The sequence below is a fragment of the Microcaecilia unicolor genome, chromosome 2, assembly GCF_901765095.1.
Source record: "Microcaecilia unicolor chromosome 2, aMicUni1.1, whole genome shotgun sequence".
NCBI classification, from domain to species: domain Eukaryota; kingdom Metazoa; phylum Chordata; class Amphibia; order Gymnophiona; family Siphonopidae; genus Microcaecilia; species Microcaecilia unicolor.
The window spans coordinates 550933214-550959080 of record NC_044032.1 but is presented as its reverse complement, the minus strand read 5'-3'; the positions used below and the strand labels follow the sequence as shown (position 1 = coordinate 550959080).

General features: G+C 42.5%; 1 protein-coding gene across 5 annotated transcripts in view; it reads left to right on the top strand.

Annotated features, from left to right (window-relative positions):
* Positions 1 to 5736, top strand: part of TEC (tec protein tyrosine kinase) — a 169723-nt gene extending 163987 nt beyond the window's left edge. For all 5 annotated transcript variants that reach the window (XM_030191357.1, XM_030191356.1, XM_030191360.1 and 2 more), the window contains one exon: positions 5224 to 5736. In XM_030191357.1, coding sequence (XP_030047217.1) covers positions 5224 to 5295 — 72 coding nt within the window. In that variant the 3' untranslated portion in view covers positions 5296 to 5736. The remainder of the gene's footprint in view (positions 1 to 5223) is intronic.
* Positions 5737 to 25867: the final 20131 nt, after the last annotated feature.

Here is a 25867-nt window from a genome sequence, read left to right as displayed (position 1 = left end):
GCAGTCATAAAAATTTGCATGTGCATGTGATGACTGCATGCTTTTCTGTAAGGCATGGCACCTAACTCTACTAGCACATGGCAATGGGCATGTCGGGAGCATTCCAAAAAGTTGCAAACATAGTTATAGAATTACTACTACTACTTAACATTTCTAAAGCGCTACTAGGGTTACGCAGCGCTGTACAATTTAACATGGAAGGACAGTCCCTGCTCGAAGAGCTTACAATCTAAAAATACAAATGTACAGTTAATCAGATAGGTCAGACAGATTAGGGCAACCTATATGTTCGAAAGGTTAGGTTCCGAATGCAGCATTGAAGAGGTGAGCTTTAAGCAAGGATTTGAAGATGGGTAGGGAGGGGGCTTGGAGTAGGGATTCAGGAAGACTGTTCCAGGCATAGGGTGAGGCAAGGGAAAATGAGCGGAACCTGGAATTGGCAATGGTGGAGAAGGGTACTGAGAGGAAGGATTTGTCATGTGAGTGGAGGTTACGGGCAGGAACGTAGGGGGAGATGAGGGTAGAGAGGTAGGGTGGAGCAGCAGAGTGAGTGCATTTGTAAGTAAGGAGGAGAAGCTTGAATTGGATGCGGTATCTGATCGGAAGCCAGTGAAGCGACTTGAGGAGAGGGGTGATATGAGTATATCGGTTCTGGCGGAATATGAGATGTGCGGCAGAGTTCTGAATGGATTGAAGGGGGGATAGATGGCTGAGTGGGAGGCCAGTGAGGAGCAAGTTGCAGTAGTCGAGACGAGAGGTAATGAGAGCGTGGACGAGAGTTCAGGTGGTGTGCTCAGAGAGGAAAGGGCGAATTTTGTTGATGTTGAAAAGGAAGAAGCGACAGGTTTTGGCAGTCTGCTGGATATGCACAGAGAAGGAGAGGGAGGAGTTGAAGATGACCCCGAGGTTGCGGGCAGATGAGACGGGGAGGATGAGGGTGCCATCAACTGAGATAGAGAGTGGGGGAAGAGGAGAAGTGGGCTTAGGTGGAAAGACGAGGAGCTCTGTCTTGGACATGTTCAGCTTCAGGTGGCGGTTGGACATCCAGGCAGCAATGTCGGATAGGCAGGCCGATACCTTGGCCTGGGTCTCTGCGGTGATGTCTGGTGTGGAGAGATAGAGCTGGCTGTCATCAGCGTAAAGATGATACTGGAAGCCATGAGATGAGATCAGTGAGCCTAGGGAAGAGGTGTAGATAGAGAAGAGAAGGGGTCCAAGAACAGATCCCTGGGGAACTCCAACAGATAGCGGGATGGGAGTGGAGGAAGATCCATGAGAGTGCACTCTGAATGTGCGGTGGGAGAGATAGGAGGAGAACCAGGAGAGCACAGAGCCCTGGAACCCAAATGAGGCCAGTGTGGCGAGAAGTAAATCGTGATTGACAGTGTCAAAAGCGGCAGAAAGATTGAGGAGGATGAGGATGGAGTAGTGGCCTTTAGATTTGGCCAGGAGCAGGTCATTGCAGACTTTAGAGAGTGCTGTTTCTGTCGAGTGGAGAGGGCGGAAACCGGATTGGAGTGGGTCGAGGATGGCATGAGAGAAGAGAAAATCAAGACAGCAGCTGTGAACGCCGCGCTCAAGTATTTTGGAGAGGAAGGGTAGGAGAGAGATGGGGCGATAGTTGGAGGGGCAGGTAGGGTCGAGTGATGGTTTTTTGAGGAGAGGTGTGACTACGGCGTGCTTGAAGGTGTCAGGGACAGTTGCAGTGGAGAGAGAGAGGTTAAGGATGCGACAGATGGAGGGTTTGACAGTATGGGCGATGGTGTTAAGTAGGTTGGTGGGGATGGGATCAGAGGAACAGGTGGTGCATTTCGAGGAGGAAAGAAGGCGGGAGGTTTCATCCTCGGCACACCTAACTTGGGCACCAACATTTACACCAGGTTTAGCAGGCATAAGTCTGGTGCAGTGGTTCCCAAACCTGGTCCTGGAGGCACCCCAGCCAGTCAGGTTTTCAGGATATCCACAATGAATATCATGAGAGAGATTTGCAGAGCCAAAAACCTTATCCGTGAAAAGGAAGTACTATAAATATTACACCTGACCTTAAAACACTAATACACCACCTGGTCCATCACACCTCCATCTCCCTAATACCCTCCCCTTTGAGGTCTAGTACAACTCCATCTCCCCCCCCCCCCCCTGCCCCATATAGGCAGCACATTTCTCCCTCTCACTCACCTACCCCTCGATTCTAGCCCCCCTCCCTCCCCAGTCCTACCACCTGGCTTGATCACTGGCAGTAACTGTGATTAAGACAGACTGTTTCTGCTGATACTGGGGTTTTCTCTGTAGGGTGTCCTGCCTGTGCAGAAACAGAAAGTTTTGTTATAGAAGGCAGGACACCACAAAGGGAAAGCTCCAGTGTCAGTCAAGACAGTCTGCCTTATTCCCAGCCACTGCCAGTGATCAAGCCAGATGGGAAGACCTGGAGGAGGGAGAGATGGTCAGACTACAATGGCTAGGGAGGGAAGAGAATTGCCGAACATGGGAACAGAGTGTGGGGGAGAAAGAAACATGCTGGCTGCAGCCAGACCTGGCCATTCTAAAACTGGCCAGTTGGGAGGCTGCTGAGTGGGAGATCTTCATTCAGAGTGGGAATGTGGGAGGTGACCCATTACAGAATGTGGGAAACTTGGCACGTCTGCTATTTAGAATGCTGTATATTAGTTTTGCACTACAACTGGATTGGGCCATGTTTGGGCAGGCTGAGCATAGCAAGTGCTATGCGACCCATGACAGCCACCACACTTCTCGGTGGTTCTGCAGGTGTGAGGAAAAACTCTGGGCAGATCAAGTTACTGTTTCAGGAGATTATATTTTGCACAACAGCAGCCTTTGGGGATGGTGCACATGACAATGAGCTTGGCAGAGGAGTGCATGAAGGTGAGGTGGAGACAGCTGCCATTTTGTTGGCTCCAGATTTAGAGAAAGTGCCAGGAGGAGGGACTGTAGCAGTTAAGTCTTGTAGGGGCTCAAGGTCAAATAAATTCCTTGGGAGGTTCTATGCCAGGGTTGAGTCTTACATTGAATTTGGGGGGGGGGGGGGTAGGCACCAAGCCATAAGAACACAAGAATAGTCATACTGGGTCACACCGATGGTCCATCTAGCCCAGTATCCTGCTTCCATCAGTGGCCAATCCAGGTCATAGGTACCTGGGAAAAGCCCAGTTAGTAGCAATGTTCCATACTACCAGTCTCAGGGCAAGCAGCGGCTTCCCCCATGTCCATCTCAATAGCAGACTGTGGACTTTTCCTATAGGAACATGTCCAAAACCTTTTTTTTTCTTTAAACCCAGATATGTTAACCACTGTTACCACATCCTCTGGCAGTGATTTCCAGAGCTTTTATTCTTTGAGTGAAAAAATATTTCCTCTTATTGTTTTAATAGTATTTCCATGTAATTTCATCGTGTGTTCCCTGATCTTTGCGTTCTTTGAAAGAGTGAAAACTTGATTCACTTCTACCCATTCTACCCCACTCAGGATTGTATGGACCTTAATCATATCCCCCCTCTGTCACGTGTTTTCCAAGCTGCAGAGCCCTAACCTCTTTAGCCTTTCTTTATATGGGAGGAGTTCCATCTCCTTTATCATTTTGGTCGCTGCTCTTTGAACCTTTTCTAATTCTGCTATATCTTTTTTGAGATACAGTGATCAGAATTGAATGCAATACTCCAGGTGAGGCTGCACTATGGAATGATACAGAGGCATTACAATAATCTTGATCTTATTTTGCATTCCGTTCCTGCTTTTTTGGCCACCGCCACACACTGGGCAGAAAATTTCAATGTATTATCTACAATAACACTTAGATCTTTTTCTTGGGTGCTGACTCCTAAGGTGGACCCTAGGATCAGATAACTATGATTCAGATTATTCTTCCCAATGTGCATCACTTTGTGTTTGTCCACATTAAGTTTCTTCTGCCATTTGGATGCCTAGCCTTCCAGTTTCCTAAGGTCTTCCTGCAATTTTTCAGAATGTGCATGTGTTTTGACAACTTTGAATGTGTGATCTACAAATTTAATCACCTCACTCATTCCGTTTTCCAGATCATTTATAAATATATTAAATATTACCGGTCCCAGTATCCTTAGTGTGAGACAGTGGCACATTTCTTCTTCCTTGGACAGGTTTGTTTGTGAGTAACTCGCTGGGGAGACTTCTGGTGAGATGTCTCAGCAGGGTGGTAAGGGTTTTGTGGGTGGGAGAAGTGCACATTGTGTTTGTGTGATATGGGATTGTATCTGGATGTGCATGCATAAGGGATAGTGGAATGTGGATAAGAATGGGGGTTGTTAAGGGGATGGGTGTCTGTAAGCAGGTATGAGAAGTGGCTGTGTGTGTGTAGGATGGGTTACAGGAGGCATATACTTTCCTCCTCCTTTTAGATTGTAAGCTCTTCTGAGCAGGGACCGTCCTTATTCGTTAAATTGTACAGCGCTGCGTAACCCTAGTAGCGCTCTAGAAATGTTAAGTAGTAGTAGTAGTTCTCCACTCCAGGCTCCCTGGCATCACTTATCACCTGATTTATGGCTACAGTCATCCACTTAGTATAAGTTCGCACTATCCATAGGCATCCAGGAGCCTCTCTGGGCAGCTGCTGCTTATCCTTGGGTCTTTGCTGGTGAGGAAGGAGAGGGGCTTCATTTGCTATCCAGAATGGTCTCCTGCTGCAGTTGCTTCATTCTTCACTGGTTAACCACATCTTCAGGTGATGAGGCCTGATGTGCCATTTCCTGGTACTTCATCTGCTACCAGGTTTCCACATGCTTGTGCCTCTGGTGAGCTGCTGCATCTTTGGATGGTGGTACTTGGCCTCTCCATCACTCTTTAAGGTCTTACCCCCAGGTGTCTCTCCTTTGTACATTCTGAAATGTGTGTACAGATAGGCACACTGAACAAAACAAACATTTTCTACCTGCACACTCTGACTCATAAGTCATATTGCTTAAATATGATTCTGAAAGTTGTGTGAAAAATGTTGTTGGCCTCGGATGACGTAGTAAGTTTCTAAAACAGGGGAAATGGCTTGGCACAGGACAAAATTAAGATGCTTGACTCCACTTTAACGTATGGCTTGTCTAGGGCAGATTTATTTTTAAAAAATTGGCATTTCTTCTGTACCATTAACAAATATGTGTCTACAATTACTGCACAGTGACTCCATTTAGCAAAAATGAACATGCATACTTTCTGATTAAAATTGCCTTTCATTTCTAGAAGCCTGAGGTACGGCCTGCGTTTGAAGACTTGCTGTGTACACTTGCCCAGATAGCAGAACATGAAGACTAGCATTGATACAAGGACTTCATTACCTTAATGACCAATATTTCTGGAACATGGCGCTCTGGAATATGAAGACTGTTTTGTCTCTAGTGGACTTAGCGGAGAAATTATGAAGACAAGTACTGTAAATTTAGATATTAGTCTTGCAATTGACAGGCTAATAGTACAAAGACCTAGTGCTGTACAGCTTAAGTTCATCACATGTTAATGTTTCATTGAATGTAAAGAAAAGTATTCTGTGCATTGTAAAAAAAAAAAGTTGTAAATATATTTATATAAAATAGGATTCTTTTCTTTGTATATTTTAGATTGGAGCAACTTACATTTTAAGAGGTAATATATCAGGACAAAATAGATAAGAGAATATATATTTTGTGAAATTGTATAAATTGTAATAATTACTTTGCACATTTTCTATGTAATGTGAATTATTAATTGCAGCAGTTTGATGAGTATTTTGTATTACAGTATTTGAATAAACAGAATATTTACCTACTGTTTAGATCCTGGAGTAGTATTTATTTATTGTATTTGTATCCCACGTTTTCCCATCTCTTTGCAGGCTCAATGTGGCTTACAATATATCATGAATACTGGAAATAGAAAAGGATATACATATGGTTTTACAGAAGGATTTGGGTTACATGGTCATGAAGTACAAGATAGTGGCATTACAGAAGACAGTGACAGACATTATGAATACAAGATAGTGATTTTACAGAAGACATTATCAGACATTAGAAATACACGATCATGGTGTAGCAGAGACATTGTAAAACAATAGACGCATTACAACGTTTCTAGGTGTATTTGGAGATTTTACATATTTTATTCTTTGTGGTATATCTTTTCAAAGAGATGAGTCTTTAGTAGTTTACGGAAGTTGGTCAGTTCATAGGTCGCTTTCAAATAGCCTGGTAGCGCGTTCCAGAGTTGCGTGCTCGTGTAAGAGAAGGTGGAGACGTGTGTTAATTTGTATTTCAGACCTTTGCAGTTGAGGAAATGAAGATTAAAGAATGTTCGAGAAGATTTTTTTGCATTCCTTGGTGGCAGGTCTATTAGGTCTGACATGTAGGCTGGGGCATCTCCATGGATAATTTTATGGACGAGGGTGCATACTTTGAACGTGATTTGTTCTTTGAGTGGGAGCCAGTGCAGTTTCTCTCGTAGGAGCTTTGCGCTTTCATATTTTGGTTTTCCGAATATTAGTCTGGCCGCTGTGTTCTGGGCTGTTTGGAGTATTCATTTAAGTTTAAAAACTGCACATCCAACAAAAAAGTCAAATAAAATGGCAAACATACTATTGGGCTCATTTTCAAAAAAGATAGACGTCCAAAAAGTGACATGTCAGCATTTGGACGTTTATCTCACAGAAACGTCCAAATCACTACTACTACTATTTAGCATTTCTATAGCGCTACAAGGCGTACGCAGCGCTGCACAAATATAGAAGAAAGACAGTCCCTGCTCAAAGAGCTTACAATCTAATAGGCAAAAAATAAAGTAATCAAATCAATTAATGTGTACAGGAAGGAGGAGAGGAGGGTAGGTGGAGGCGAGTGGTTATGAGTCAAAAGCAATGTTAAAGAGGTGGGCTTTCAGTCTAGATTTAAAGGTGGCCAAGGATGGGGCAAGACGTATGGGCTCAGGAAGTTTATTCCAGGCGTAGGGTGCAGCAAGACAGAAGGCGCGAAGTCTGGAGTTGGCAGTAGTGGAGAAGGGAACAGATAAGAAGGATTTATCCATGGAGCGGAGTGCACGGGAAGGGGTGTAGGGAAGGATGAGTGTGGAGAGATACTGGGGAGCAGCAGAGTGAGTACATTTATAGGTTAGTAGAAGAAGTTTGAACAGGATGCAAAAACGAATAGGGAGCCAGTGAAGCGACTTGAGGAGAGGGGTAGTATGAGTAAAGCGACCCTGGCGGAAGACGAGACGGGCAGCAGAGTTTTGAACCGACTGGAGAGGGGAGAGGTGACTAAGTGGGAGGCCAGCAAGAAGCAGATTGCAGTAGTCTAAACGAGAGGTGACAAGAGTGTGGATGAGGGTTTTGGTAGAGTGCTCGGAAAGAAAGGGGCGGATTTTACGGATGTTGTAAAGAAAGAAACGACAGGTCTTGGCGGTCTGCTGGATATGAGCAGAGAAGGCGAGAGAAGAGTCAAAGATGACCCCAAGGTTTCGAGCTGAGGAGACAGGGAGAATGAGAGAGCCATCAACAGAAATAGAAAACGGGGGGAGGGGGGAGGTGGGTTTGGGGGGGAAAAAATGAGTAGCTCGGTTTTGGTCATGTTTAATTTTAGGTGGCGTTGAGACATCCAGACAGCAATGTCAGACAAGCACACTGAAACTTTGGTTTGGATGCAAGGTGAGATATCAGTATTATCGAAACCTCTTTTTGGACGTCTTTCTCTGAAGTCCGTCAGAAGGACGTCCAAATCTCAAGGGGCATGTCAGGGGCGTATTCAAGGCGGGACTTGGGCGTTCCTAAGACTTGGACGTCTTTCAGCCATAATGGAACAAAGCAAAAACGTCCAGGACTAAAACTTAGACGTTTTGAGCTAGACCTGTTTTTATTACTAATAAGGCACAAAAAGGTGCCCCAAATGACCAGATGACCACTGGAGGGAATCAGGGATGACTTCCCCTTACTCCCCCAGTGGTCACTAACCCCCTCCCGCCCCCATAAAGTGTGTTGAAGAACACTACCAGCCTCAGATGTCATACTGAGGTCCATTACAGCAGCATGCAGGTCCCTGGAGTAGTTTAGTAGTAACTGCAGTGTACTTCAGACAGGTGGACTCAAGCCCATATCCCCACTACCTGTTCACTTGTGGAGGAAACCGAGGCCTCCAAAACTCACCAGAAACCCACTGTACCTACGTATAGGTGCCCCCTTCACCCGCAAGGTAGTGGTATACAGTTGGTGGTAGTGGGTTTTGGGGGGCTCAGCACACAAGGTAAGGGAGCAATGGTCAGATGTGTATCTGGGAGCATTTTATGAAGTCCACTGCAGTGCCCCCTAGGGTGCCCTATTGCTGTCCTGGGATATCAGGGGGACCAGTCTACTAAAAATCCTGACTCCTACTATGTCCCAATAGCTTGATTTTGGACATTTTACACACTTATTTTTTGGCCATTAAAAAAAAAAAAAGACGTCCAAATCACAAAACGTCCATAGTATTTTCAAACACAAAAGAAAGACATCCATCTTTTTCGAAAATGACTTCTTTCCTGTTTGGAATTTGGTCGTCTTTGTAAAATGTCCAAATTCTGATTTGGGCGTTTTTTTCAAAAATGCCCCTCCACATAAACAATGACAAAGACATGCATAGAACATTGGACATATACCTGCATCTTTGATAATGCCAATTGATAGTTAAAAGAAAACCATACCTGAGGCAAGCCCCATAGCTTACACTGCTGCAATGTGGGAGATTTCATGATCAAGTCTGTTGTCTGATGGGGTTTAGTACAAAGCACAGGGGGAGACAGATTATTATAAAGAACAAAATTACAGAGCATATTCAAAAGCATGGATTATTGAGACAAAGCCAACATGGATTTAGTGAAGGGAAATCTTGCCTCACCGATCTATTACATTTCTTTGAAGGGGTGAACAAACATGGATAAAGGCGAGCCGGTTGATATTGTGTATCTGGGTTTTCAAAAGGCGTTTGACAAAGTACCTCATAAAAGACTGCAGAAGAAATTAGAGAGTCATGAGATAGGAGATAGTGTCCTATTGTGGATTAAAAACTGGTTAAAGGATAGGAAACCGAGAGTAGGGTTACATGGTCAGTATTCTCAACGGAGAAGGGTAGATAGTGGTGTTCCCCAGGGGTCTGTGCTGGGTCTGCTGCTTTTTAACATATTTATAAATGATCTAGAGATGGGAGTAACTAGTGAGGTAATTTTGCTGATGACACAAAGTTATTCAAAGTTGTTAAATCGTGGGAGGATTGTGAAAAATTACAAGAGGACCTTACGAGACTGGGCGTATAAATGGCAGATGACATTTAATGTGAGCAAGTGCAAAGTGATGCATGTTGGAAAGAGGAACCCAAACTATAGCTACATAATGCAAGGTTCCACGTTAGGAGTCACCGACCAAGAAAGGGATCTCAATGTTGTTGTTGATGATACGTTGAAACCATCTGCTCAGCTTGGAGAAAAGATGGCTGAGAGAAGATTTGATAGAGGTCTATAAAATAATGAGGAGTGGAACGGGTAGACGTGAATTGCTTGTTTATTCTTTCCAAAAATACTAGGACTAGGGGGCATGCAATGAAGCTACAAACTAGTAAATTGAAAACGAATCAGATAAAATATTTCTTTACTCAAATTGTAATTAAACTCAGGAATTCGTTGCCAGAGAATGTATTAAAAGCGGTTAGCTTAGTGGGGTTTAAAAAAGGTTTGGATGGCTTCATAAAGGAAAAGTCCATAGACCATTATTAAATTGGACTTGGAGAAAATCCACTGCTTATTTCTAGAATAAGCAGCATACAATGTACTGTACATTTTTGGGATCTTGCCAGGTACTTGAGACCTGGATTGGCCACTGCTGGAAACAGGATGCTGGGCTTGATGGACCTTTGGTCTGTCCCAGTATGGCAATACTTATGTACAGTGTGCTGCGGTGGCTAAGAAAGCAAATAGAATGTTAGATATTAGGAAAGGAATGGAAAACAAAAGTTATAATGCCTTTGTATCAGTCCATGGTGCGACCCTACCTCAAATATTGTGTTTAATTCTGGTCACCGCATCTCAAAAAAGATATAGTGGAATTAGAAAAGGTACAGAGAAGGGTGACAAAAATAATAAAGGGGATGGGATGACTTGCCTATGAGGAAAGGCTGAAATGGCTAGGGCTCTTCAGCTTGGAGAAAAGACGGCTAAGGGGAGATATGATGGAGGTCTATAATTAATGAGTGGAGCAGAACGGGTAGACGTGAATTGTTTACTCTTTCCAAAAATACTAGGACTAGGGGGCATGCGCTGAAGCTACAAAGTAGTAAATTTAATACAAATTGGAGAAAATCTTTCTTCAGTCAACATGTAATTAAACTCTGGAATTCGTTGCCGGAGAATGTGACAAAGGTGGTTAGCCTAGCAGGGTTTAAAAAAAGGTCTGAACGGCTTCCTAAAGGAAAAGTCCATAGACCATTATTAAATTGACTTGGGGAAAATCCACTGCTTATTTCTGGGATAATTTGCATAAAATGTATTGAACTTTTTTGGGATATTGCCAGGTATTTGTGACCTGGATTGGCCACTGTTGGAAACAGGATCCCGGGCTTGATGAACCTTTGGTCTGTCCCAGTGTGGCAATACTTATGTACTTATGTAAGAGGGAATATGCTGGCTCTGGCCACTCTTTTGGTGTCTCCCAGCAAAGAGCAGTGTTCAGGGTCAGTTTTCTGAGTTTTTTTTTTTCTCCAGCTTTTGAGTCTGGTAAAAGTTCCTGAGTTGTTAATGGACAGGGCCAGCCAAAGTGCATCTGATCCTAGGTGATTTTAACCAATGTCCTCTCTGTGCCCTCCCCCCTGCAGAGTGGCTCAAGACCCTACCACCCACTGTACTCTACCGTCTCCCCTCCTTACCCCTCCCCATTTAGCCAGCCAGCAGCCTCTTCCTCTCCCCATTTAGCCAGCCAGCAGCCTCTTCCTCTTTCTATCTTGTCTACAGAATCCTGAGTGGTGTAGAACGAATAGAAGTGAATCTATTTTTTTTTCTCTTTCAAAAAGTGCAAAGACTAGGGGACATTCAATGAAGTTACATGGAAATACTTTCAAAACAAATAGGAGGAAATATTTTTTCACTCAGTGAATAGTTAAGCTCTGGAACTCTTTGCTAGAGGATGTAGTAACAGCGGTTAACGTATCTGGGTTTAAAGGGACAAGTTCATAGTCTGTTATTGGGACAGACATAGGGAAGCTACTGCTTGCCCTTGGATTGGTAGTATGTAATGTTGCTACTATGTGGGTTTCTGCCATGTACTTGGATTGGCCTCTATTGAAAGCAGGATACTGAGGTAGGTAGATGTACCATTGGTCTGACCCAGTATGGCTATTCTTATGTTCTTAACCCTCTCCAGATGGACAGCAAATCCACTTCCTTCCATACCTCCCAATCTGGTGGCAAACATCTGCCCTTCCCCTCTCTAAGCCTATATGCCAGCTCCTTCCCCCTGATCCAGAGTCGCCCCCTCCCTCCCTCCCTCCCCCAGGATCTAGCGTGTCTCCTTCCCTTTCCTACTCTTCTCTCCCCTGGTCCAACATCTCATCTCCCTTCCTTCTTCCCTTGCCCTTACCACCACAGCTACCCTACCTTTTCCTGTACTGAAGCTCAAAAGGGACTTGGCACCTGTGCGGGGCCTTTCAACACAGGTGAGCTCAAACATTCCTTCATCCCTCCCCCTGTCCTTGATGCAGCGGGGGGGGGGGGGGGCAGGTCACAGCAATGTTTGAGCACAGACCACACCATCATTGAGTTCCTTTTGAGCCTGGGCTTGGGAAGAAATGTGGCTGTGGCAAGGCAAAGGGAAGAGATGCTGGGCGTGGATCAGAGTAGGGAATAGGAGATGAGATAATGCTCTCCTGTAGTTCTGCTGACCCCCAAATGCTGCCGCCTTAGATGGATGCCTATTCTGCCTAGTGGCACTTATACAGTGTGCATCTAGGGTGAGAGAAATGATTAAAAGAGGCAAAATCTTACAAACACCATGCATTGAATAAAATTTCAGTGTGACTTAGTAGTAATAACTTTTGCTGTCACAATTAGATTACTGGTTTATGGTTTATTGACATTTAATAAGATCCAACTTTAGTTTCAAGGCAAATCAAGGCAATTCACAGTAAAATTTAAACAGGTAGAAAGGAACCCCACAAGGTACAGAACAGAGATCATTCATCCAGAGAAACAAACGGCAAGATAGCAGATGGGCTGCAGTACTGTCCAATGCAGACCTCCCCCCCCCCCCACCCCCCAATCACCAGAATTAGTCCCCCTGAAAGACCCCAAAGGCAAGAGTAAAGAAATCTGTCTTTTAAATGAGTTTTGTATTTGCAAAAGGACTGTTTGGATTGAAGAGCCAAGAGGAGAGCATTCCACAGAAAGGGTACTCTTTCTGACTGAGGCTCAGATGCACAAAACTTACTGAGCCAGCAATGTGCTTCTTTTGTTTTTTTTGTTTACTGGTTCTAGCCAGTTTAGCAAGCACGGATTTCAGCGAGACAAGCACAAAGAAGTTCTGCCGTCTTTTCCTGTCACGGTAGCAGCCAACAAGAATTGTATGCAAAGTTATTTTAATTTATTTGAATGAGCTAATTACTATTCAAATTGCATTCCGAATGATGCACAGAAAGGACCACCTACCTTTAGGATGAAATTATTACAGGTGGTCAGGAGCTGTCATTACATGGCAGCTGCTTTTTGGCAGTGGAGTCAACAGGAGGATCTGAGGGTGAGTGTAGCACTACCACAGTTCAGAGGCCCCTGCTCACATGTGGAAAGAGCCCATGTACAGCATGATAGGCTCTGGGTAGTAGCAGGTCAGGTTTTTCTAGGCGGAAACTGGCACTAGCTCAGTTTTCTCAGCTGCTGCAGCCCCGGCTTGCTGCCGCTGGGCTGAAGAACACTATAGGGAGGACTGACAGCACCTGTTTGGGCTCCTTGGTGTCAGGCACAGGAGACACTTGTGGTCAGACTGCAGTTCCATGCTGCTGCCGGGCAGGGGGAGAGCACATCTGTCCAGAAATCAGTCTTGCTGCCATCATTGCTTTGTAGAGCTTCCTGCACATGAAAAGCGCTTGTGCCGCTGATAAGTTTGGGGGGAAAAAAGCTACATGCAGCTTGTATGCATGCATGAAAGCCATATTAGCATGCACTGCTCTGAGCATGCGCAGAGCAGCCACGTTTGGCGATTGACTGTTCTGCATATGCTCAGCTGACCGGTTGGCTTTCCTCCAACTGTAAAGAACATTAAATGTAAAAAATAAAAGCAGCTTCCTACTAGAATGCTCATTACTGAGTTTTATTAGCAGAATTTCTTAGTTATGCCTGTTTAACCTCAAATTTTAAAGTTGTCGCATTGTCAGTATAGCAAGTTTTAATAAACTACAAACTAAGTGTGCTGCGGAAGCAGAAATCATGATGGAAATAGTACTACACGGCTTGTACCCAAAGAGGCCTTATATGTATCTACTTGTGTGGTGAACAGTTGTATTTAACTATAGTCTTTCCAGCTATGTGACTGAGGAACAGAGTGCAAGGTGGTTAAGTGGTACCACAGGAGTTGGTATCACCAGCATGTGTGGCTTTCTGAGCAAAAAGCGAAGGTCTCTTTCCATTAGCTTTTTCACACTCAGAAACATGGCTTGCCATACTGGCCACTTCCAGTTTTTGTCTATATATTTTATTAAACAGTGAATGCAGCAGGCCAGACTTACGCAGCCCCACCTTACACTTGTGCTTTGTTAGGTGGTGTGGTGGTTTTTACCTTTCTTTTTTTCATAAACAGGAAAGTAAGGATGTGGTTGGTCTTTGCAGCAGTGTGCCTGTTATTTGTGATGTGACTTTGCCCTTTCTCAGCAATACTGCAGCTGGCAGGTTCAGAGAAGACTGCCTGGGACACACAGAGGAGCACCGATGATTCTTTCTACCTGTAAGTAAGTTGCCTTTTGCATTTGAGCAATCATTTTCTGGCAGCAGCTGATAAATGAGACCGTCTTTTACTAAAGATTAGCTTGAGTTATCTGCAGCAGGGTCCATTTTATTTCTATGGGCCCTTCTGAAGATAACTCAAGCTAATCTTTAGTAAAAGACCCCCTTAGTCACCTGGAGAGGGATTCATAAAAAACAGGGCAGATACCCACTTGTCTCTGTGTATTTTCTGAAAATGCTTTCATTTTTCAACTCTAACTGATCTACACTGCACTGCACACATGGGCTCAAGCTCATATTGCTATGAGTGTCAGAGAAAATAAGATGCAGAATATAAAAGTAAAAAAATAAACCATACAGGTATGGTAGAACCTTCACTAGAGGGTTTTATAACCTCAGCGGCCTAGAAGGTTTCTTGGGAATACATTTTGTATGCCAAAATACAACCAGTTAAACACAATCAACAGAAGATTTGGGTAGATAGGCCATCTTTTATCCAGCTAATGAATGTTTGAAGATGGAAGATTATTGGAAGGACTTTAGTACACCCTGAAGTTTGCCTGTTTGGATTTAGTCAGTCACCTTTTTCAAATATGAGTTTAAGGCAGTTTTCATATTCTGATATGGTTAGCAGATCTCTTCTCAAGATGGCTTAACAGTCTAAGTTGTACTTGAGGCAGAGCAGGGGAAAGAACTTACCAGAAGCAGGATTTAAACTCAGGTGTCCCTGGTTCTCTGCATTCCTTAACTTAATTCATTATTTTATAGTTAATTGTAGTGTGCTTCTCCAAAACAAAGTGGGAAACAATTAAGCAGAATCCCCTCCCCCTCACGCACTCCATAGTTAAATCGGATCAATAGGTATAAAAACATCAAACCAAATTAATCTGGAATATGATGATTAATGTATATTAAACCAGTAAGATCAGAAAAAGTGTGATAACCAGTCACCAACAATTTACTTAGCAAAAGCTTTACAAAAAAATAAAAAAATCAAGTTTTAATAGCACAGCTACATTTGAAGAGATTTGACTCAAGCATAACTTTTAATGATATGCAGGCACATAATAGCAAAGAGGTCATTTTACTAAGCTGTGGGGAAAAGGGATCCTGCAGTAGTGGCGGGGGCCATTTTACCCACACACCAGGGCCCTTTTTACTGCAGTGGGTAACAAGCTCCTTAAAAAAAATGAGGCAAAAGAATGAAGAGCTAAGTGCTTGAATATTAAACTTTGTATATCTAAATAGAATGCGATAAAGATATATTGCAAGAAGATTGTATGACTGTACGATATATAATAATTTAAAAAGTCACACAAAAAATTAAGAAATTCTGCAAGGAGGTTTTTTTTTTTTTTTTTTTTTTAAGACCAGTGATATGATTGGAGTCCGAAATATGCGGGCATAAAGATTTTATAGCTTGCTGCCATGGTGGTACATTTGAAGTCTTTATTTTCCTCCTTTTGTAATTTTACGGATGAGAGAGACAATAATATATAGAATATAAGATGTACAAACATTGTTAAACCTTCAGCTTCTAAGACCCTAAATAAAATGGCCATTCAGTAAGATTACGCTTACTGCGTGGCCGTGCGGGGGAGCACTTATCACCACCCATTGAGGTGGCAGTAAGGGCTCCCGTAGTAATTATTATTATTAGCATTTGTATAGAGCTACCAGACGCATGCAGTGCTGAGCACCTGACACAAAGAGACAGTCCCTGCTCAAAAGAGCGTACAATCTAAATATCCAGCAGTAACTGGGCAGGGTGCAGCGTTACTCGATTACCACTGGGTTAGTGCCATGCTATAAAATAAAAAAAAAATTCCGGCGTGCCAGAAATGGTGCACGCTTGAGGCGGAACTACCTCTGGTGGCTGTATTGGGCTGGAGATAATTCCGCATTTGGCTTACTGACGCTTTGTGAAAGGGCCCCATAGAAAGGGAATCATAACTGTGCCTGTCACTAAATGCAGTGCCCAAGTTGGGATGTGAGATTTTAGGTGTTCTTTACGTGTCAAAGGGCTAAGCCAAAACTAAAATTTTGAACTTTAAGCAGTAGAAAAAAGGTATCGCCACCTAAATACTTGGGTCGCCCCATTTGCTTCCTCTGAGATCTCTATCATTGTGTCGTTCCAGAAGGCCATTGCTAGCCCAGTGACTGGACAGTGCCCCCTCTCAGGCACATCCTTAATGCCACTCACTTTCTGACAGGAACTTCTCTGCCCTGTCTTGAGAACCTCATTCCCATGATGCTCTGACAAATGGGGAATCTGACCCTGTACATTAAATTATATTACATCGAAGTCTTCTAGCCCGTGTATACCTAAATAGTTCAATGAGGGTAACAAAAAAGAAACTAGAGCATCCTCTCAGTGGCCCTGCCGAAGCAACATAACCAGTGTACTCGAACGTAACTTACAAATTAGCAAACAAGAGCCGAGGGCACACCACATTAATGTTGGGCTACAAACTTGGCAAATAAAAACGTCTTCAGATAGTTCCTAACCTGGCAATAATCTCTAACTGATCAATGGTAATGCATTCCATAACAAGTCGGCCTGATAAGACAAAGATGAATTAATTAATTGTGGATTCTCTGATGGGGCTGGGAGGGGCCTGGATAAAGAATTCTCAACTTAAGGCCCCATAAGTGCACCGATGATTCTTTCTACCTGTAAGTTGCCTCTTGCATTTAAGCAACCATTTTCTGGTCACCTGAAGCGCAATTCATAAAAACCAGAATAGACCAAGAATACTATAATGCTTCTGTATCACTTCATTGTGCGACCTCACCTTGAGTATTACATTCAGTTCTGGTTGCCATATCTCAAAAAAGATATAGCGGAATTAGAAAAGGTTCAAAGAAGAGTGACCAAAATGATAAAGGGGATGGAACTCCTTTCATATGAGGAAAGGCTAAAGAGGTTAGGGCTCATCAGCTTGGAAAAGAGATGGTTAAGGAAAGATATGATTAAGGACTACAAAATCCTGAGTGGTATAGAATGCGTAAAAGTGAATCGATTTTTTTTTTTAACTCTTTCAAAAAGTAGAAAGACTAGGGGACACTCATGGAAGTTACATGGAAATATTTTTTTAAACAAAAAAGAAGGAATATGTTTTCACTCAACGAATCATTAAGCTCTGGATCTCATTGCCACCTAAATGGAGAGCATCACACTGGTGAAGTTGGAACTAATCCTGTAGTCAGGGCCAGCCCACCAGAGGATGCAATATCCTTTTGCACCGAGGATGTGTCTCCAGGAGCTTCTGCCCAGGAGGAAAGGGTTAGGACGGCTGTTAATGATTAGATTATTAGGCCTGTAGATAGCTGGGTGGCTGGTGGACGTGAGGATCACCTGGTGACTTGCCTGCTTGGTGCAAAGGTGGCAGACCTCGTGTCATCTAGATAGGATTTTAGATAGTGCTGGGGAGGAGACAGCTGTCTTGGTAGATGTAGGTACCAATGACATAGGACAGGGCTAGGGAACTCCGGTCCTTGAGAGCCGCAGGCAGGTCAGGTTTTCAGGATATCCACAATAAATATGCAGGAGATAGATTTGCATACCATGGAGGCAGTGCTTGCAAATCTATCTCCTGTATATTCAATGTGGATATCCTGAAAACCTGACCTGCCTGCGGCTCTCGAGGACCGGAGTTGCCTACCCCTGACATAGGAAAATGTTGGAGAGAGGTTCTGGAAGCCAAACTGCATAGAAAAACGTCTTAAAAATGTGTTGCTAAAATAGCGATTTGGACATTTTTTGCAAGAAAACCATCATCTGCCGCTTTGTGCCATTTTTTGAACATTTTTCTCTTTCAAAAATCAGACCTTAAATCTATTTTGAGTAGAGGGGAACAGTTTACTTTGCTCCAGTTTGATATCTCTGCAGTGTTTGATGCAATCAATCACTCATTGTTGCTTAGACTTAGGGCCCTGTTTACTAAGCAGCATTATGGTCACGTTAGCGTTTTTAGTCCACACTAATTAGCACACGCTAAAAACTAAGTCGCCCATAGGAACATATTGGCGACTCTAGCATTTAGCATGCTCTAAAAACGCTAGCGTGGCTTAGTAAAGAGAGCCCTTAGTGAATTAGGGATAACAGGTGCAGTACTGACTTTGTTCAAACAATTTCTAAGTAAAACAACATATTGTGCGAGAAGAAAGAATTCAATGTCATCTCGATAGAACTCAGGTTGTGGGTACCACAGTGTTCACCGCCCTCATTTAAAGTCTACTTCGGCTATTTGGCTGAATTATTTTCAGAGTTAGGGGTTACAGTTTTATCTTATGCAAATGATATTTTTTTACCAAACCAAGTCCAGTTTTACAAAGTTTGAAGATACTTTAACTTCTTTAAGACATCATATTTTGCTTATAGATAATTGGACAAATAAACATTGTTTGAAGTTGAACAGAGAACAAAAAAAAAAACTTATGGTTTGCGGACTTTGCAAATATTCTGAAAAAAGAACTTGGACTATCTTCTGGTGAGAATTTGAAAATAGAGGATCTTTCTAAAGTTCTTGGGATCATTCTAGACTCTTATTTGTTCTTTGAGAGACAAATTAATGCATTAACAAAAATATTTTATAGACTACGACTTTGAGCTCTTCAGTAAATTCACAAAACTGTAGAATTATGACACAAGAAATTCTTCTTCCACAACTAATTACTGCAAATTCTTTATATTGCAGTATTTCAACCAAACTTCAGAAAAAGTTGCAATTGTTACAGACACTGCTAGATTAATATTTAGCAAATGTAAGCTTGACAGTGCTGCTCCATTTCTGACAGATATCCGTTGGTTATCTGTTAATAAACTTATTAAGTTTAAGTTGGCTTGTTTAGTTTTTAAATCAATTTATGGCCAAAATTCAGAGGAAGTACTGACTTTGTTGCTATCCCATATTATAGACATAATTCTGGTTTTCTTTGAACAGGATACCCTTCACTTAGGAATATCTGTTTAAAGTATGTTGTTGATCGCTCATTCCCGTTTCAAGGTGCAAGAATTTGGAACACTTTGCCTTGTGAACTAAGACAAATTCCATCCTACCTATGTTTTACCTATATTTGTTATAACGGGATTATTTATGAATTTGCTCTTGATTAACAAAAAAAACAAAAAGGCACACAACTGCTTACAAAACAGTAGATGTAAAACAACAAAGCAGAGGAATCAAATGTATTTATTGGAACAATACCCGACGTGGCCACGTTTCGCCCTCAGGCTGCGTCAGGGGTATAAACTATCGAAAGTGTATGTAAATATATCATACACACTAGTAGTTCCAAAATCTAGTTCCATTTATCTGCTACTTCCAACTGAACTGATATACATCCCTCAGATGGTGAGGTCCTTATCTGAGTGTTAACCATTATGAATCCTATGTGGAATGTGGGCAGTTTTTGTAAAATCTGCAGCTTAAGCTTATACACAGATAAATGTTGGCACATGTGCAAAACTGCCCTTTTTAAAAATGTGGTTGTTTAGAAATGGCTGTCTTCGATGGATGTACTACACAATATACACAAACTCTTGCATGCATTTACACATATTTTACAAGAGGCTCCACTTTCAGTGAGCCTTTTTTGAAATAATAAAGAATGTTTAAATGTCCTAGCTTGGACATCCCTTTTCTGACTAGATGCCCTATACAAAGTCTGTCTTCACACCTAACTCTACCTGGTGTTGACAATATGCAGAGGAATTTGATCTGGTAACAAAGCATTTACTTGGATACATTTCCCATAATGAAAACCATCCTCCCCTCACTGTCCACAGCACACATGCTCTTTCACAACACATAAAGTACTTTCAGCCAAGGAAAACACAGGTGAGGGAGGTAATGTATGCTCAGGGGAGTTCAGTCTGAAAGTTGTTAACTTTAAATTATTACATAGGGCAATAGTAAGTCACCCTATTACCCAGCAGGCAATAGTTACATTGGGAACTGGATGTGCTGCAGAGACCGCCTTTGCTGGGACAGTCTCAGTGCATGTTTTAATATAGTTGAGGTGAGAGTCTGCTGAGACGGGGGTATACCGAGATCCCACAAGGAAACAACAGCAAAAACAGAGAAGTGGGAAATAGACCAGGCAATCCAGAGACAAATAAGGAGACTTCAGTCGATTATGAACAATTTATTGGTGAAGACGCAACACAGTACCATGTTTCGGCTGATAGCCTGCATCAGGAGTCTTTAAATAAAATGCAACACCATCAAATGGTCAATAACCGTAAATTCAAGAAAAAGGAACAATGTGGTCTTTAAAAAGATCTTTAAGTGAAAAATGCGTGAGTGTATAATTGACTGAAGTCTCCTCATTTGTCTCTGGATTTGCCTGGTCTATTTCCTGCTTTGTTTTTGCTTAACATAGTTGATAAAGGCATACTACTACTATTAATCATTTCTATAGCGCTACCAGACATATGCAGTGCTGAACACATTATATGCAGGTACTTTCTCTGTCCCTAGAGGGCTCACAATCTAAGTTTTAGTACCTGGGGCAATGGAGGGTTAAGTGACTTGTCCAAGGTCACAAGGAGCTGCAGTGGGAATGAACCCAGGTTGCCAGGATCAAAGCCCGCTGCACTAACCAGTTGCCATTCCTCCACTCCACAAGCATCTACCCTTCCTTGGAGTTGTGCAAGCTAAGGCAATGTTGATGTCTCTTTGTAAAAAGAAAAAGCAAAGCATTTTTTGCTTCTACTTATTCATCTACCAGCCTGTCAATAGATAAAAATCTGGTGAAAATGATAAACTCAAAAGGATATTTAGAGTTGGGGGGTGGGGGGGTTTCCACAGAAATGTTTGTATTCAGAAATGAAGTCCTATTTAGCAGACTGTATCATGAAACTGCCACGAGAAGGTGAAAGGCGATAGTATAGAATGTGTGTGGGGGCAAGGTACAGTCACTTTCTCAAGTAGTGTATTTGCCTAGCTCAGGAAATTTAGATTTCCTGGAACACCTTGCTTTGGTGGTGGTGCAGAAAATGTCTAGAAATATTTGCTTTGGCTACATGACTTCCTGCATTAATACAGAAATCTGTTCATATACTGCAGAGAAATCCAGAAAATAAAGCAAAATGGTCTTAACTGCATGAAGATATACTGGTCAAGGGCCTAAATTTTTCAAATGTGCATCAGCTACATAGTTTTAAAAAGTGATAGAAAAGAGAACAAAGTGGTCAATGTAGGAAAGCTGATGCAGAAAGCTTCCTGCGTGGCTACCTAGGGTGTGAGGATGTTGTAATGCTGTTGTATCACTCCATGGTGCGACCGCACCTTGAGTATTGTGTACAATTCTGGTCGCCGCATCTCAAGAAAGATATAGTAGAATTGGAAAAGGTGCAGCGAAGGGCAACTAAAATGGTAGCGGGGATGGGACGACTTCCCTATGAAGAAAGACTAAGGAGGCTAGGGCTTTTCAGCTTGGAGAAGAGACGGCTGAGGGGAGACATGATAGAGGTATATAAAATAATGAGTGGAATGGAACAGGTGGATGTGAAGCGTCTGTTCACGCTTTCCAAAAATACTAGGACTAGGTGGCATGCGATGAAACTACAGTGTAGTAAATTTAAAACAAATAGGAGAAAATATTTCTTCACCCAACGCATAATTAAACTCTGGAATTCGTTGCCGGAGAACGTGGTGAAGGCGGTTAGCTTAGCAGAGTTTAAAATGGGGTTAGACAGTTTCCTAAAGGACAAGTCCACAAACCACTACTAAATGGACTTGGGAAAAATCCACAATTCCAGGAATAACATGTATAGAATGTTTGTACGTTTGGGAAGCTTGCCAGGTGCCCTTGGCCTGGATTGGCCACTGTCGTGGACAGGATGCTGGGCTCAATGGACCCTTGGTCTTTCCCAGTGTGGCATTACTTATGTACTTATGTACAATACAGAAACCCCCATATACTATATGGTGCCTTAAGCTGTGCCCACTCATTTGGCCATGTGGCCAAATTGCACGCACAACTTAATTGATTAACAAGCCAATCAGTGCTGATAATTGGTACTTTTCTATCTACACTTCTTCCCTTGGTTCATTAATCTCATCCCATGGCTTTTCCTACCATTTCTATGCTGATGACTCCCAAATCTACCTTTCTACTCCTGATATTTCACCTTGCATCCAAACCAAAGTTTCAGCGTGCTTGTCTGACATTGCTGTCTGGATGTCTCAATGCCACCTGAAATTAAATATGACCAAAACCGAGCTTCTCATTTTCCCCCCCCAAACCCACCTCCCCGCTCCCCCCGTTTTCTATTTCTGTTGATGGCTCTCTCATTCTCTCTGTCTCCTCAGCTCGAAACCTTGGGGTCATCTTTGACTCTTCTCTCTCCTTCTCTGCTCATATCCAGCAGATTGCCAAGACCTGTCGTTTCTTTCTTTACAACATCCATAAAATCCGCCCCTTTCTTCCCGAGCACTCTACCAAAACCCTCATCCACACCCTTGTCACCTCTCGTTTAGACTACTGCAATCTGCTTTTTGCTGGCCTCCCACTTAGTCACCTCTCCAGTCGGTTCAAAACTCTGCTGCCCGTCTCATCTTCCGCCAGGGTCGCTTTACTCATACTACTCCTGTCCTCAAGACCCTTCACTGGCTCCCTATCCGTTTTCGCATCCTGTTCAAACTTCTTCTACTAACCTATAAATGTACTCACTCTGCTGCTCCCCAGTATCTCTCCACACTCGTCCTTCCCTACACCCCTTCCCATGCACTGCGCTCCATGGATAAATCCTTCTTATCTGTTCCCTTCTCCACTACTACCAACTCCAGACTTCGCGCCTTCTGTCTCGCTGCATCCTACGCCTGGAATAAACTTCCTGAGCCCCTACGTCTTGCCCCATCCTTGGCCACCTTTAAATCTAGACTGAAAGCCCACCTCTTTAACATTGCTTTTGACTCGTAACCACTCGCCTCCACCTACCCTCCTCTCTTCCTTCCCGTTCACATTAATTGATTTGATTTGCTTACTTTATTTATTTTTTGTCTATTAGATTGTAAGCTCTTTGAGCAGGGATTGTCTTTCTTCTATGTTTGTGCAGCGCTGCGTATGCCTTGTAGCGCTATAGAAATGCTAAATAGTAGTAGTAGTAGTAGTAGCAGCAGCACTAATTGGCTTTAATTACAATTAACATGCACAACTTTCTAGGCATATTCTATAATGCGGTGCATTTAATTTCCAGTGCACACAGTTGAAAAGGGGGCATGGCCATGAGTGTAATGGGCAGGTTATGGGCATTTAAAAAAACTATGCGCACTATTATAGAATACACCCGATCTGCGCCTAACTTAGGTGAAGTTATTTAGGCCTAGTTTTAAGTGGCCTGAATGGGTGCACCTAAATTTTATTTATTTATTTACTATATTTGTACCCCACATTTTCCAACCTAGTAGTAGGTTCAATGTGGCTTACAGTTAAATTAAGGGAAAACAGGTTGCATGTTTAGGAGCCATGTAGATTCTGATTACGGAGTGTTGAACAGTTATCTGCTTGACTAAGTGAGTCCGTTGGAGAGGAATGTTCTGAAGAAGTGGGCTTTCAGGTGTTTTCTGAATTGCATGAACTTTAGGTCTTTTGGTAGAGAGTTCCAGATTTTGGTGCAGACATATGTGAAGCTTGTGTATGTGGTTTTGTATTTCAGTTCTGGGGAAGTGGAGGGTAAGGTAGGATCTTGTGCTCTTGGTTGCATTGCATAATGGTAGGATTATTAGGTTGGTCATGTAATACAGGGAGAAGCCTAAAATTATTTTATGGGCCAGTGTACAGATCTTGAAGGATATGTATGCTTTGATAGTTAGCCAGTGTAGGTTTTGGAGTAGTGGTCTCGCTCTTTCAAATCAGTTTTTTGCCATATTTGAGTCTTGCTACTGTGTTTTGAGCAGTTTGTCATTTCTTTAAGGTTTGTATCTTACATCCTATGTAGATTCCATTACAATAGTCTGCATGGGCAAGGACCATGGTTTGGACGAGAGTACTGAAAACATCCCATGGAAAATAATTTTTTATATGTTTTGAGTTTCCACATCATGTGGAACATTTTCTTTGTAGTGTTTCCTACCCAGTTGTCGAAGGATAAGTCATGATGTATGGTAATTCCTAGGATCTTCAGATCGTCTGATATAGGGATAGTTGTTCCCATAGCATTGATGATTGTAAAGCATTTGGTATGTCTATTTAACTTTTCCTTTTCACTTAATTTTGTTGGTTTTCATTATAAAAATGTTATGAGAAGTAATTTTTTTATGTCAGAACAGGAACTATAGGAGCCACCTAGATTTAGCTGGTAAGAATGCACAAAAATGTTGGCATTCTAGTCAATTACATGCATATATGAACACATACACGCACTAGTGAGCAATTTCTGGCTAAGTGCTATTCTGTAACTATGTGACAGTATTCAATGGCACGTTCATATGGGTGGAATTTGGTTGGTACATGGGTGGGATGCACATTTACATACAGTTATATGCATAGATGATAAAATACTATAATCTACATGTGTTCTTTCCACCATAATCTACGTTCTATGGCTGGTATAAGTGCTCTTGTCTAAAATATACATGGGTGTTTGACCTATATTAAAAAAAATAGAATAAGTACCTACTTTTCTTTATAGATTAGGATCCAAATAGGTGCATTTTTGTTGCCTAAAATAGGCACTCCTTTATAGAATTACCCTCAAGAGGTACAGTTTTTATTTTATGTACACTGCCTTAACAATACTATTTGAAAGGCAGTTAAATATAAGTACACTAATCTCTAAAACAAACTACATGTGCTTATATCAGGGGCAAAAGAATGGGTCACCATATGCAATAAGCTTAATGCGGTCTACCATGCACATAGAGATATAGAGGACATCAAAAGAAAATGGAGGCTGCTGAAGAGCTTTGTGGGGCGCAAGGTTGGTGAAGACACTGAACCTCGCCACTATGGAGCGCTTGGTGTGCATTTTGTACTGTTGCCACGTGTGGTGCTAGACATTTTCCCCTGCAGGCATCAAAAGGACACAAGGGACATTGTGGGGACCTTACGGACCCTATGTACTTGCCCTATGGGGGCAGGGCATGGTGGTGAGGGCTTGTATGGGCCGTTTTCAGCTTCATGGGCATCCTTGGGTATGCTTCTCTATGTATATGTTTCACATTGCAATATTTTGAGACATTGTCATTCATGTGCCATATGTTTTTGACATGCTTGATCATGTGGTAGAGATATGTCAATCTTACTATAAGTTTGTAAGTACAGCCCTGCGTTTGTGAAATATGTCACAGGCGCTAGACCAGGGGTGGGCAACCTTGGTCCTCGAGGGCTACAACCCAGTTGGGTTTTCAGAATTTCCCCAATGTATATGCATGAGATCTATTTGCATACAATGGAGTCAGCTTGGAGGACGGTTACTAAAATGATCAGTGGCCTTTGTCATAAAGTGTATGGGGAAAGATTTAAAGATCACAACAATAAAATCCAACTCTAATAACATGTCAAATACCTTAAATCAAGCAATTTTCAATGTTCTAGAGCTCTATAAGGAGGAAAAGACCTCAGAGTTCCAGTTAAAACAATTTCAACTGTATCAATGACTTAAAAATGACAATCACTTCATAGGTCAAAGACCTCCTCAAAAATCAGAATATATATCTTCTGATGTCTCTGGCTCTTGTTGAGGGTTCCCTGGTGGTTTGTGGGGTGCAGGAGTGATCCCCAGTTGTCCCTGCTCTGTTGGAATCTGGGTTCAAAATCGCATCTCTGACGCCTACTGATAGTCTTGCAGTACTTCCTCTAGGGTCACAAATAAGGGTTTGAGCGGGGGAGGGGCCTGGTATTTCATTGGTCTTTGCACCTTCCTTTTATGCTAGCAATTATGCATGTCTCTGGGCAGTTTTAAAAG